Consider the following 13,180-nt stretch of genomic DNA (forward strand, 5'->3'; position numbering starts at 1 on the left):
ACCAACGAACGTGATTAAACTCGTTCGGTGAAATGGTGGAGGCAGTTTCCCACCCTCGTAAGAACTTTTCAAACCAACTCCTCCTCTCGTAAAATAACTACCCAAAAAGGTAATGACCCAACTGTCACTTGTGGTTTAGTTCACCCTCATTAGCATATACTATTATAGCTAAATAAAAATAAAAGAAACACGGATTACTCTATTTTATTCAATTTTTAATATCTTCACCTTCTGTGAATTTGTTTGCAATTCAGTAGTACGAGTCTTGAAAATGTTAGATATTCTTTTTGGATGGAGAAAAGCTTCTAAGTGGTAACTGGAAATTTTGTTGAACCTCTTTTTTTGCAAATTGTTGTGTATAATTCAAGGTATCAATGTTCGACTGGTTTTTTACAGTAAGAAACTGATACGAAGGGTTCAGTGTCGTCTAAAGCTGCTCAAGAACAAGAGAAGTTGTATCGTGAAGCATTTGCGCGAGGATGTGGCCGAGCTTCTACAATATGGGCATGAACAAAGTGCATTCGACAGGGTAATTCAATAGAATTTCACTTTAGAAACACAACAAATATTTTTTCTTCTTTGAGAATATGGGTTGTTTATGATCTCATTTCTGTTATCGGTTTAAATATAGGGCTTCGTAGTCGAGTCTTAGTTGTAAAGGAATTGAATTTTCTGCTTGTGTTTGAGCTGATTAGCTATATCAGGAAGGGGGCAGAAGAGGAAGTGCCTGCCCTCAAATTAAAACAAGGATAAAGAAATCGAGTACCTATGCAAGAACTTAGAAGTCAAATTCAATATAGCCAACTTGTGTAACATATTTCTCTTTTAGATGTTATTTCCTCCTTTAAATATTGCCATTTCTGATGTAAGATATTCCATAAAAGACTTGGTTTTCTAGTCTTGACTCATATTTTGCAATGAATTTTCAGATTGAGCAGCTATTCAAAGATGAAAGTATGGTGGAAGTATATGATCTGATTCAGAATTTGTGTGAATATATAATCATTAATCTTCGCTACATCCGCAAACACAAGTATGTTTTGCTAAATCAATTCAATCGCATCCTTCTGTCGATAGTAAGTGGATTGTTTTTTGTTACGTTGTAGGGACTGTCCGGATGGTATTAATGAAGCAGTGTCTACTCTGATTTTTGCATCAGCAAGATTTGGGGATTTACCAGAACTTCGGTCCATTAGGAAACTCTTTGGAGAGCGCTATGGTCACAGTTTTACAAAGGCTGCGCTTGAATTACTCCCCGGAAATCATGTGAACCATCAGGTCTTTTTCTACTCAAATCAACGTCAGAGGAGTACATTAATTTAGAAATAACTAACTATTCAAATTTATCGTCTTATTTAATTGAAGATTAGGGAGAGTCTTTCCATACAAAATGTGCCAGATGAAGTGAAGTTCAAATTGTTAGATGAAATTGGTAGAGGGTTGCTGTTGCTCGAGTACAAACCCGAGTTGCAAGAGGAATCGGTAATTTGTTTTGCGTCTACTGCACTATGATAATAATTTGATATTTGGGATTTTTATATATCTTATAAAACTGCAGGTAACCAAAACTATAGGCAATAAGATCTCGAGTAGTGATGTTCAGACACATAACGACGAAATGCCGGTTTCTATAATTGAAGGGACACAGGGAAAGATGGTATACATTGATCTTTTTTCCGAGAAGCAAACAATTTCAAAAAGCGCATTCAATTCTTACAAATTTACAGCAGTCCAAAACTCGGCGCACATTATAGAAGAGAAACTAGTAATGTCTTTACAGCATAATGACATGGTTAAGTTTACAGTTTCAGAGTTTATTGGTGAAACTAATGGTGGAGGCATGGCAGATGAATCGTCTTCAGAAACTTCAGTTCGACTACCAGAAGAAGTGACATATCTTGACGACATAGAGGAATTTGTGTCTCCATTGAGCAAAGATGGAAATTCCCGGGATCAAAGATTCTTCGTGTTCAAATCATCTGCCGTTCCCTTGAAACCAAAAATAGATTATGCAAACGAGAATGATCTTAAGGAAAAAATCATGCCTCGAAATGAGAAGGTATCAAAAAACGTACGGAAGACTGGGAAAGCAGGTGGGAAAAGATTAGTTTCTATAGAGAATGTAAGTGTGAACGACGTTGAGTGTGCAAGATATTATGGCCAGAGATTATCAAAATACAAAACGAAATCTCTTAATCAGAGTAAGTATCAAAAGAAGATTTCAGTTGAAGACAAGAGTCGAATTCAAGAAAATGAAAAGCGCGTCGAGCATAAAGAGAAAGATTTGAGTTGTAGAGAAACCGCAGCCTCCGAGGTGTTTACAATGCATAGTCTAGAGGAAGAAACAAATCAATATGGAAGAGAAACAGAGACTGAGCAACCAAATTTAAGGGCAATGAGTCCTACAGAAAATGTTTTAAGGTCGAATTATTTCCCACTTCAGGAAATTAATGGATTTTCTTCTTATCGCCATATCCATCCAAAGCTTCCAGACTATGATGAACTAGCAGCCAAGTTCATTGCTCTCAAAAAGGCAAATTTGCAAAATAAGCAAAACCAACTGATTTGATCAGTATCTTCTCTCATCTGTTTAAGGTTTGTTTAAACATCTCTCTCTCTCAAATAGGAATTCATGGCTCAAATTTTCTGTAAATGGTATCTTATCTTTGTCAGTTAACTTCTCTGAAATGAAAATCCCTCAAAACCAGAATAAATTGAATGTAATTCATAGTTTATGGCATTGAATAAAGTTGTACTGTTGTCAGTTGTTTATTCACTCTGCTTCTTAGTTCATTTGTGGAAAAAAAAAAATGAAGTAAAAATGTAACAATAGGCATTTAGTGGAATTAATGACTTAGAACTCAGGAGTGGTTCCGACTTTAATAACAAGACTCCAAATTATAGATCACTATAGGTGACTCGTAAACGGGTGTTCGAACTATTTTACCTAACAAGAAGCTAAACATGCTTAAGTTACTAGATTTACGAGGATTATAGGGGACGATCACCATCACATGAAAGTTGAGGTTGTCCAAAAACTTGTTCGATACTACGAGTACAATATCTTAAGTACATATATTATGAACAAATAATAAAGTGTTGTGATGTTGAATCTCATGTGAATTGGTCTACTTGTGCTAAAGTAACTAAAAACTAGTTTCGGTGAGTTTTTAAGGACCCACAAATTGGTTAGATCCTTCTAATTAAGTACTTAAACAAACGACAATTAAAAATGTGCCGGCATTCATGATTTCAATTAACAGTCGTCCAATTAATTTTGCACAAACAATTTTTAACGTATGATCCATTTATGATAAACTCGACTATCCTAAGTTTAGTTAATTATCTCTCTCAAACGTCAAACTAGTACAAACTAAGTGTATTTACCTACAATATCCCCATATTGATCAATAACACAATCAATCGCATTAATTTTTGTGAGAATGATTCAAAGGGTCACCTAAAATTAGGAGTGTATATCTCTTGCAGTAATATAGAGCGCTTCCAATTGGGCTTAAAATGTACGATACCCATACAAATCAATAACAGACATTTGATGATCGAGCAAATGATAGACATGAATGACATAACAATCACAATATGAATATTAGTCATACAAGTTTAAAAAGAAGAAAAGGGCAAGCATTAAAAAATTAGTTAGGTTAATCATTCCACTTTTAGCTCATAATGAAAGTAATAAAATTACAAGAGATTAAGAAATATATTGGACAATTAAGGAAATAAAAATAAACTAAAAATATCACACCATGAGCATGTCATTTGATTGAACTTTTGGAGTGAAATCTATTGGAAATTATGTCTTGAAAAGCATAAAAGACAAAAATTTCTTGTATTCAGGACAAAAATCTTTTCTAGGTTACTACATGTTGCGGATATAAATAGTTAATCATATATATATGTTTAAAGCGGAATACCTATCACGTGATTAATTTCCTCTAGGTCGTATAATTCTTTGAATGTCAAATTTGATGAATAATCTTGAGTTTCTTGAATTTGCATCTAAATTTAAGCCGTCTCATTATTCTCAGAAAGTTAGTTAAATACATCATTTGTCTAACTAATAAACACTTTTACAGTCATCAATTTTTAAGGAGCCTGATATAGACATTCTAGAAAAAGATGCTAGTAGTTGAAGATCTACAACATGAAGTGATGGATTATGTGAATTTTTGGGGGTGAATCTCCTATTTTGTGTAACGACCCGGGTCTTTGTACTCAAACCATTAGCTTACGTACTGTCCGTTTTGAGTGGGCCTTGTGCCCACTTACCCTTCACGGCTTTCTATCACGTCCCCCAAGATTCAAATTCATAACATTTCCCTTAAGTAAAACTTAAATTGAATCCTGATAACGTCCCAAAAATTATGGTAAAATAAATATGAGTAGTCACAAAAAACTTTCTTTTATTTATTTTGATATGAGCAATTAAAAAAATGGATTTTATTTTAAAACTCTCACTTAAATAAAACAATTAGTTCAATGTTAGGAATAATTCCATAAATATGATTCAAATAATTTATTGATCAAATTGTCATGACATCATCAAATATCAATCAACAGTTTTGACTGGCACCTACCATATTCACAAACATGTAATAGGTGCCTTGTGTGTCCAAAAGTAAAATAATGATAGTTTATTTATCAAGTGGTCATGGTACCTGAATGCTAATTTGACTGGCAACGACATCATTTATGCATGTAGTAGGTGGATGGAGTGTGTGGGAGAGCAAATAACATATCCATACATGCATAAGTATAACTGGTGCGATGAAAATATATTTCATATTCGTACATGCATATATATTACACGTTTTATTCTACACATTTTATTGTAATTAAAGATTTGGTTCCACAGACATAAAAATAACACGTAAGAAATAAGTAATCAAGTAAATTATATATTTCTCATCTCTAAGTAAAAGTCGATATTAAAGATAAAGCTGAAATTAAATATATTTCATTATGTTACACTGGATTTGATTTATAATTTCCCAATATACTGGCACCACGATCACACCTCATCTCCCGCCAACTAATGACCTGTTCTAACTTGTGAGTAGCAGGAAAAAAGTGAGTATATAAAAATACTCAGTAGGAAACGAATAACGGTGTGATCCCCAATAAAATATCAAATCATGCATCAAAATAATCATACTGTCAGATTATATCTTTAGATTTCGGTAAGAGCTCATATCATATCATAACTATCATGAGTATAATATTTATCATCGTGAAGAAATAAGTTAAATGAGACTAACCACTTGCTCCTCGTAATCCTACATCGATAGATAAAACCGTTTTTGTTGGAAGAAAAAGCAAGAGGTTCGCGTTCTTAAAAATCTTTATTCTTTGTTTGTGGTGCTGCTGCCACTGTATGCAGGTATATAAATTTCTAGGATGTCCTTCGGGGTATAGTCCAGTGGTACAAATGACAGGAGTGATATTATCTCACGCTTTGCTGACAGTCGCAATATGAGATTCGATTCCTGATACACGGGACGATGGGGCCCTCCAAGTTGGGATTCAACCTTTTTTTTTTTTTTTTAAATTTCTAGGATAAATAATAAAAAATCTTGTATGGTATTTATAGTTGAGAGGGAATATTAAAAGCCTAAAAATCTATCAATTGGCATGCCCATTTTCCCTAAAAATTCTCAGTCAATAGTCATTCTTCAAGAAACGTGTGGCACGTCCATCACCTCTCCCAATCAAGGCAATTGTCCCTTTTCAATCTCTAAAATATGGGTAAATAAATATTAAAATAAAACCTACCTTATTTATCATAACTTGTGAAGAATAAGTCATTTAAACCTTCTAAAAAAAAGCTACCTTCTCTCTCCATCAAATCATAACCAATTAAAAATAAATTTCTCTATTTTTCCCAACCATAGTAACATAAATAATTATAAATTTTGGTAAGATCTTTCAACTATAATAACATGAGCATAACTTATCGAAAAAATTATTTCTCGAGTCCAATGTGCGTTATTTAATACGAGCTATCTAACGAGCCCAATATCGATATATAAAACCTCATTCTACCGATACTTAATTTTTTTGGCCCAACTAGAATTTGAATTCAAAATGTATTTCATTTTGTCCCCCTCAATTTACAAAATATAAAAATAAAACAAACACATTTTTATTCTAAAATTTTCAGGGCATTATGGTTTGGCCATTTGTAAATTGGCTATTGAAATTTATCAAGCTATATGTTTACCTTTTAAGTATTTCTTCATTTAAGAAAAGGCTTCTGTTTTATTAGAATTGGTGTCTACTCTCTGGTTGTTACCTTGTGGGTGTACTGTTTAAAATATTATCACATGGACAAGGAAATACATAATAGAAGTTACAATACTTTTATTGGTAAATGGGAGTTTTCCATATTTTCTTTGCTGTTGAAGAAGTTTCTCATATTTTCACTAGCAATTGGAAGGTTTCGTTTTTTTTTCTCCTTCACGTTGAAGTATGATTGATAGAAACACTTTGTTAACTTTGATGGAATATCTTCCATTTATTCCAAGTTTTAAATAAATGATGACTTACAATGCAATTATATGCAAAACTATTTTGTTTCAAATTATGTAATTAGATGACCAACAGAACAAGTGCCTTTGCTATCTATCTCTGACATTTCCCCTCCTAATTAAGATCAAGTGTAGAGGAAATTGAAGTCTAGAGCTTACTTGAGCGGCTTTCTATTGAGAAATATTAGTTAGGCAAATATTATCAAGTTTTTTCTTGAAAAAATAATGAAGGCAAGTGTCTTGCCCCATCTTGACCTGTCCTGCCTTAAATGAGTATCGAGACGGATATGGTGCGAAAAATTACCCTGCGGGCTGGGACAAGAGAGGTTGTTTTGACCCATACCTACCTTGTTGCCGTCCCTAACAAAATTCTCCAATTATTTACCAGATTACAATCTATCAAATGTGGCCCTTGTTTCATGGGGATTAAAATAAGATTTTTAGTAAATTTTGATAAAAGTTGATAAAATATGTAATTGAAAACTTGTGAGTTCTATAAAATATATGGTTAAAATTGACTATTAACTTTGATTTAGATTAGAATCACCACAAATGGGGGCATAATCTGATTTCATAGATTGTACTCCATGCGACTTAAGTCCCACCACAAAAACCAACATCAGCACTATCGTGAACTTGCATAGCGTTCGATCATGGTGTTGCTTCTTCACCATTCCATCATTTAGTCTGGGCAACCTCGTCGTCGCCACCCTTTCCCATTCTCAATCTCTTCAATCATACTCATCTTAGTGTAAGACGGAGATGTCATTATCCAAAAAGTCCACCCCCAGCTCCCCTCAGGCTAGAAGTTGCCCCTCGCTTGCCGAATCCTCTCTTTGGGTCAGGTCTCTCCCATATCAAAAAATTTGCATTTAGAAACCCCCCTGATAAAGACCAAAACAACTACTAATTCTCTCAAACTGTCCTACCCACGTAGTCCTTTAATTCACAAAAAACCGTGATGGACATTTGAGGATTTACGATGTGAGGTTGAATTTGAAGGGGAAGAATTGGGGTCCTGTTACAAATTAGGGAAAATTGTATCTATTATATTCTAGTTTAAAAACTGTTTAAGTCAATTTTATTTTATTTGTAAGAAGTTTCAATCTTCAATTTATTTAAGAGTTTGTTATTTGGTCTTCGTTTGCTGAATAAGTTTAGCCCCCTTTTGGCTCCCATTTTTTGGAAATGAGAATGGTGGAATAGTGTTTTTTTTTATTTAAAAAATGAATAATTGAAAAAGCAGTAAAAAATTTTCGATTTATGTGTGATATTATTTTATGGAAGATTATGTGGTTGAAAATAGGAAAGAGAAAAATAAAAAGTAAAAAATTTTCGATTTATGTGTGATATTATTTTATGGAAGATTATGTGATTGAAAATAGGAAAGAGAAAAATGAAATGTAATTTAATGAGGGCCAAACAGTGTTTTAGAAGCACGTTGGTTCTTTCAATTTCATTAGTTAAGAAACTTAAAAGGAGAATTTCTCTATATAAATTGCATTCTATACTTGCTGCTATATATATATTGTAGCACTTTAATTTTCATTTTTCTGGTTCTAGTTTTCATCAAGAAATAAAATACAGATTGAAGAATAAGATCTTTTCTTTCCCGCTCCTTTGTTTCTCTGCTATTTTCATTTTTCTGGTTCTAGTTTTCATCAAGAAATAAAACACAGATTGAAGAATAAGATCTTTTCTTTCCCCTCCTTTGTTTCTCTGCTATTTTTATTGCTTCTTTGGTTTTCAATAATCCATCATGGTTTGTTATATGGTATCAGACCTTGGTCGCCTATCAAGTGTTTGAGTTTATTGCTCAAAGAAATGAACGATGGAGGCAGTGCCTGTGTAGACAAGCTTGTTGGTAACGATTATAGTTATTGGAAACTATGCATGGAAACGTATGACAGAATTTTTGTGGGAACTTATCTCTGGCAATGTAATTCCAGAAGATATGCTACAAAATGTTGAATTGAGGCAGAAAATAAAGTGTGGAAAAGCTTTATTTACTTTGCGAACATCAATAAAGAGTACATCTAGTATGTTTGCGATGAGGAGTCGCCAAAGAAAGTGTAGGAGACACTTGAAAGGCTGTTTACTCAAAAGAACACGAAGTGGCTGTAGGTTTTATCTCTTCGATACAAGGGTGGACAAATCAACCTACTATCATTGAGTTGGAGAATCTGCTACGAACTCAAGAAGCACCACTGAAACAAATGTCCAACAACAGCAACAAGTCTTTCTTTCTCTCTCAAGTTGAGGATGTTCTTTACACCAGGACCAAAGAAAAAAAGAATTTTTCCTCTTAGTACTCAGGTGATGGCAAGCTATCAAAACTGGGGGGCAATCCAAGGGAAATTCAAAATCTCGTTACAAGTATGGAGTTGGGAGATCGCCAATGTGAAAATCAAGCCATATTAAAGAAAATTGATGTGTTGATCTCACAAAAGCAGAAGCTAATGTTCCGCATGAAGCTAGTGAATTTCAAAAGCTAAAATGGGAGCAATGCTTATCCATTGAGGTTATCGATCAACAGGCTAGCATGATTTCTAAAGTGCACCAAACTAATATAGATATTGTTACTAATATTTCCATAGACTACAACAAGGATTGGATAATTGATTATGGCTGCTTTCATCATGCAACTGGAAAATGCTTCGTAACTTTTTGATGTTCATCCGCATTGTAGAAAAAGTGTCATTGTGACAGTTGATAATTCATTACATTGTGTCGTCAAAGAAGGGCATCTCAATGTCAGCATTGATATTTTAAATGCTGATGATATTTCTTAAAAATGTTTGTTTAAAGAAGAATCTTGGTTTGGTCTCTTACTTAGTTGATTCTGGGAGGTATTTTTATTTTTTAGTCCAAATGATGTACAAATTCTTTCAAAAGTAAAAGATATTGCTGTTGATGTTTCAATTAATGGAAAACGAAAGAATCACTATATATTTTGTCCGCAAGTGCTGCATTTGTTGAAAAGACAGGCCAAATACATGTGCAGCACTTTATATACGTTCTTTCCTGCTATGTTTGTGTACTGTTTTTCTTACTTCTTTGGTGTTTTACATTCTGTCATAGTTTGTTATAGATCCTTGATTTTGGAGCTCACCTCAGAAGTTTCGATTGAGAATAGCGTGGTTTTCGTGGATTTGATTTTTCATTATTGAAAGAATCAGAGTGGGACGTGTAGGTAGCTGATGTGGAAAACTTGAATGTTTCTTGTGAAACAATTGAGCTCATGTTTGATGAGGATTTTCATCTAAAAGAAGCAAGGGTCGATTTACCAATGGCAAAGAGAAGGTCATTTTACAACAGTGGCAAATGGGTATATCTGTGGAAGGTGAAATCTAAAAGAGTTTATGGTGCTGGATCGTGTTCATAATTGGGTAGGGAAGAGTGGAATTGAGGAAGAAGATGAAGTGTAGGGGGTTAGGGTAAGGAGGGATGGGGATTTTTTTTTTTGTTTTTTGGGAAAAAGGGAACACAAGCACCCATCTTTAGTTAAATTAGATTAAAACATCAATAAAAATTGACCTTATGACCATGGACGTAGGATATAAACAAATGAATGAACAAATCACCATCCCCTTAGTGTGCTAATCAGCATATTTGCATCTTGAAATCCTTTTAACTCGGGTTCAATGAAATAAACATTTTTGTTGAGTTTTTACAAGTCATGCTTTGCAGTTTTGCTTGCAAGGTCTCTGTAATTTTGATTGGTTCTCCCCAAGTTCTTTATTGTGTTGGGACTTCACAACAATGCATGTAATGTTGTTAGCACTACCATGAGTGAAAGCAATTTCTGTCAACTTTCTAGCTACTGCTTCAGGATCTTCTATTTAGACGGCATCCTGCTAATAATGGGGACAAATGCATAAACAATAGTGCTAAAGTTTCTATTGGTTTATCTTGTTCCATTTTGTCATATGTTTTCGAGAGAAGACTTCGCTATAAAGGTGAATACTTCTGTTGGTATCCAAGAAAAAAAATGAATTTGTAAATGCCAAACAAAGGGTTGGATGGGGTGCAGTTTTTTTTCCTTTTTATTTTATTTTAATTATATTATATGAAAAAAATGAAAGGTTGTTTTCTATGCCTTTAGGCTGTTAAAACCATATAAGCAGAATCATCCAAACTCGTAGCTGTATTCATGCCCAAAAATATATATGGCTTCACTATCTCTACAATGGTAAATGTGAGACTTACACCGATCATAAAAGTCTCAAATATTTCTTTACTCAAAAGGAATTAAAAATAAGAGAGAGGAGATTGTTGGAATTTGTTAAGCATTATGACTGCACCATTCTTTACCACCAAAGTACAGCCGATGTAGTTGCTAATGCCCTTAGTAGAAACACGACTGAAAAGTTGATAGTTCCAACTGCTCAAGAATAGTTTTTTAAGGAAGTTAAAAATTTTATGCTAGATGTTGTTGCACCTTCAGTATAGAAGTCAACTATTGTTGTAGCTCTAATGGTTCAACTCATTTTTAGAGTGGCTCGTTTTTGTGTAAAATCATGGCTGAAGTTGGGACACATAAGCGGAGAGAGTTTGAGATTGCTGATGATTGGGCACTAATGTATGAAGGCAGATTGTGTGGTCCTAAAAATGAGGGATTAAGGAAAGAAATTCTCAAAGAAGCACATTCAAAGCCTTATGCAGCACATCCAGTGGTTTGGTGGAGAAATATGAAAAGGAATAGAACTTGATGTGAACCCACATAGCAATAAGAATTTTAGAACCCACAAAAAGATTGAAACAAACCATAAGAAAAATAATATCAGAGTTTAAAGCTTGACCTAATGATTTATTGAATCAAATCTATTGATGAAGAGTATGAATCTTTAGCCCTTGTTTGAACGTCATAAAGAGTATGAATCTTTAGCCCTTGTTTGATTCCCATTTTTCTAAGAATGAGAATAAAAATATAGTCATTATGGGACCCATACAAGAGATATAAAGTCAAATATGGTGGTTTTATGTAATGGATAATGGTCATATTTTTTATTCTTGTGGCCAAAGAATGGGAATCAAACGGAGGTTTAATACGTTCTAATTGATTTCAATTAAGAACCAGTAGAAAGTAAATATTACTTTATTAATTTTCTCAAAATAATGGATTTTTTACAATGAAAGAGTGGATTCTTGTTAGCTTACCTTCTATGATTCTCATCACTTTCTCCCACTTCAAAAGGATTCTACCTCGAATTTTCACCTTCATCAAAGAGAGAAATATCAGTAACATTGAAAATAGTAGGCACATTATACTCACCATGAAGATCTAACTGGCAGGCATTGTCATTAATTTTTTCAAGGATTTGGAGTCGTACATCTTCTCTAAGATGCAATTTAGACCTTCTTCTAGTTGTGTACCCAAGCTTCACCTAGATCAAATGATATACCTCTCCTTCCTTTATTAGGTTGTGATGCATCTGATGTTCATTCTTCTCAATTTGAAGTTGAACCTTCTCATGAATTGGCCTTACCAATTACGCCTTCTTTTCCCATCTAAACTACCTCTTTCATCAATAAGTAAAGGAATTAAATTTAACGGAGTTAGTGGATTAATACCTCACACAATTTGAAAAGCTGAATAAGAAGTAAGTATTAGAATGCACGACCCTATAATATGCTAATTCTTTAAATGGATTAATACCCTAGTTTGTCCATTTGTTTGGGATAACAAGTAGTAGAAAACAATATTTGGTTCTCAACTTATTCCATAAAATCTTCCAAATGGGACTGAGGAAATTTAACATCTTTATTAGACACAATATTCCTAGTTTTCTAGATCACGGAGTTGCACTATTTCTCTAAAGAACAAATCAGTTATGTTTGTGGCATAATATGTTTTATGACATAGAATGAAGTATGCCAACTTACTACCTTATTCACTACCACAAATACGGAATCTCTACCCTCTATAGTCCTAGGCAACCCTAGCACAAAGTTCACAGACACATCAACCCAAGATTCACTAGGACCGATTAAAGGTGCATACAAACCTTGTGGTAATACCTTGGACTTTGCCTTTTGTACATGTAATGCATCTAATGCACTTGTTTAATGAACTTCATCCACCTTGAATGCCTCTTGTTACATTTACCACCCTTTACATGTTTCAATGACTTATCTCAATGTGGATCACAAACTCCTCCGGCCATATATATTGTTGTCATGTCTTCGAAGCTCGTACAAGGTCATAAGCCTATTTGTTATATGTAGGATAATTTAAAGCTGTTTCACTTCGCTTTTCACTTAAATTAGGCTATTGATCGCTTATCTTGCATTAAAACAACTACAATTTCTATACGTAAGACATGACATTCAATCTCAATAGTTTTGTTAAAGTCAGGTAGTGCAAAAACAGGTTTATAACATAACCTATCTTTAATAATATTAAATGCATTCTCTTGCTCAATGCCCTAATGGAATCCAACACTTTTTTTCCACAATCTCACTGACTGGTGTGGCAAGTATAGTAAAATTCTTAAAAAATGCATATAAAAGCTAGTTAAATCATGAACCTTAGTTATACTTTTAGGTGTTAGCCACTCCTTGATGGCTTTGATTTTCTCTTCTCTACTTAGTATATAACCAAAAAAAAAAAAAAAAAAAAAAACCCCATG

At 33.7% G+C, this 13,180-nt stretch overlaps 1 protein-coding gene across 1 annotated transcript; it reads left to right on the top strand.

Moving 5' to 3' along the window:
• Nucleotides 1-328: 328 nt before the first annotated feature.
• Nucleotides 329-2,695, top strand: LOC111412805 (the record flags this gene model as incomplete). Its single annotated transcript, XM_023043704.1, has 5 exons — nt 329-529; nt 930-1,033; nt 1,107-1,278; nt 1,366-1,482; nt 1,559-2,695. Coding segments are annotated over 5 exons (1,605 nt in total), but the record flags the coding sequence as incomplete, so codon positions are not given.
• Between the last annotated feature and the right edge of the window lie 10,485 nt (nt 2,696-13,180).

The sequence above is a fragment of the Olea europaea genome, chromosome 16 (assembly GCF_002742605.1).
Source record: "Olea europaea var. sylvestris chromosome 16, O_europaea_v1, whole genome shotgun sequence".
NCBI lineage: Eukaryota > Viridiplantae > Streptophyta > Magnoliopsida > Lamiales > Oleaceae > Olea > Olea europaea.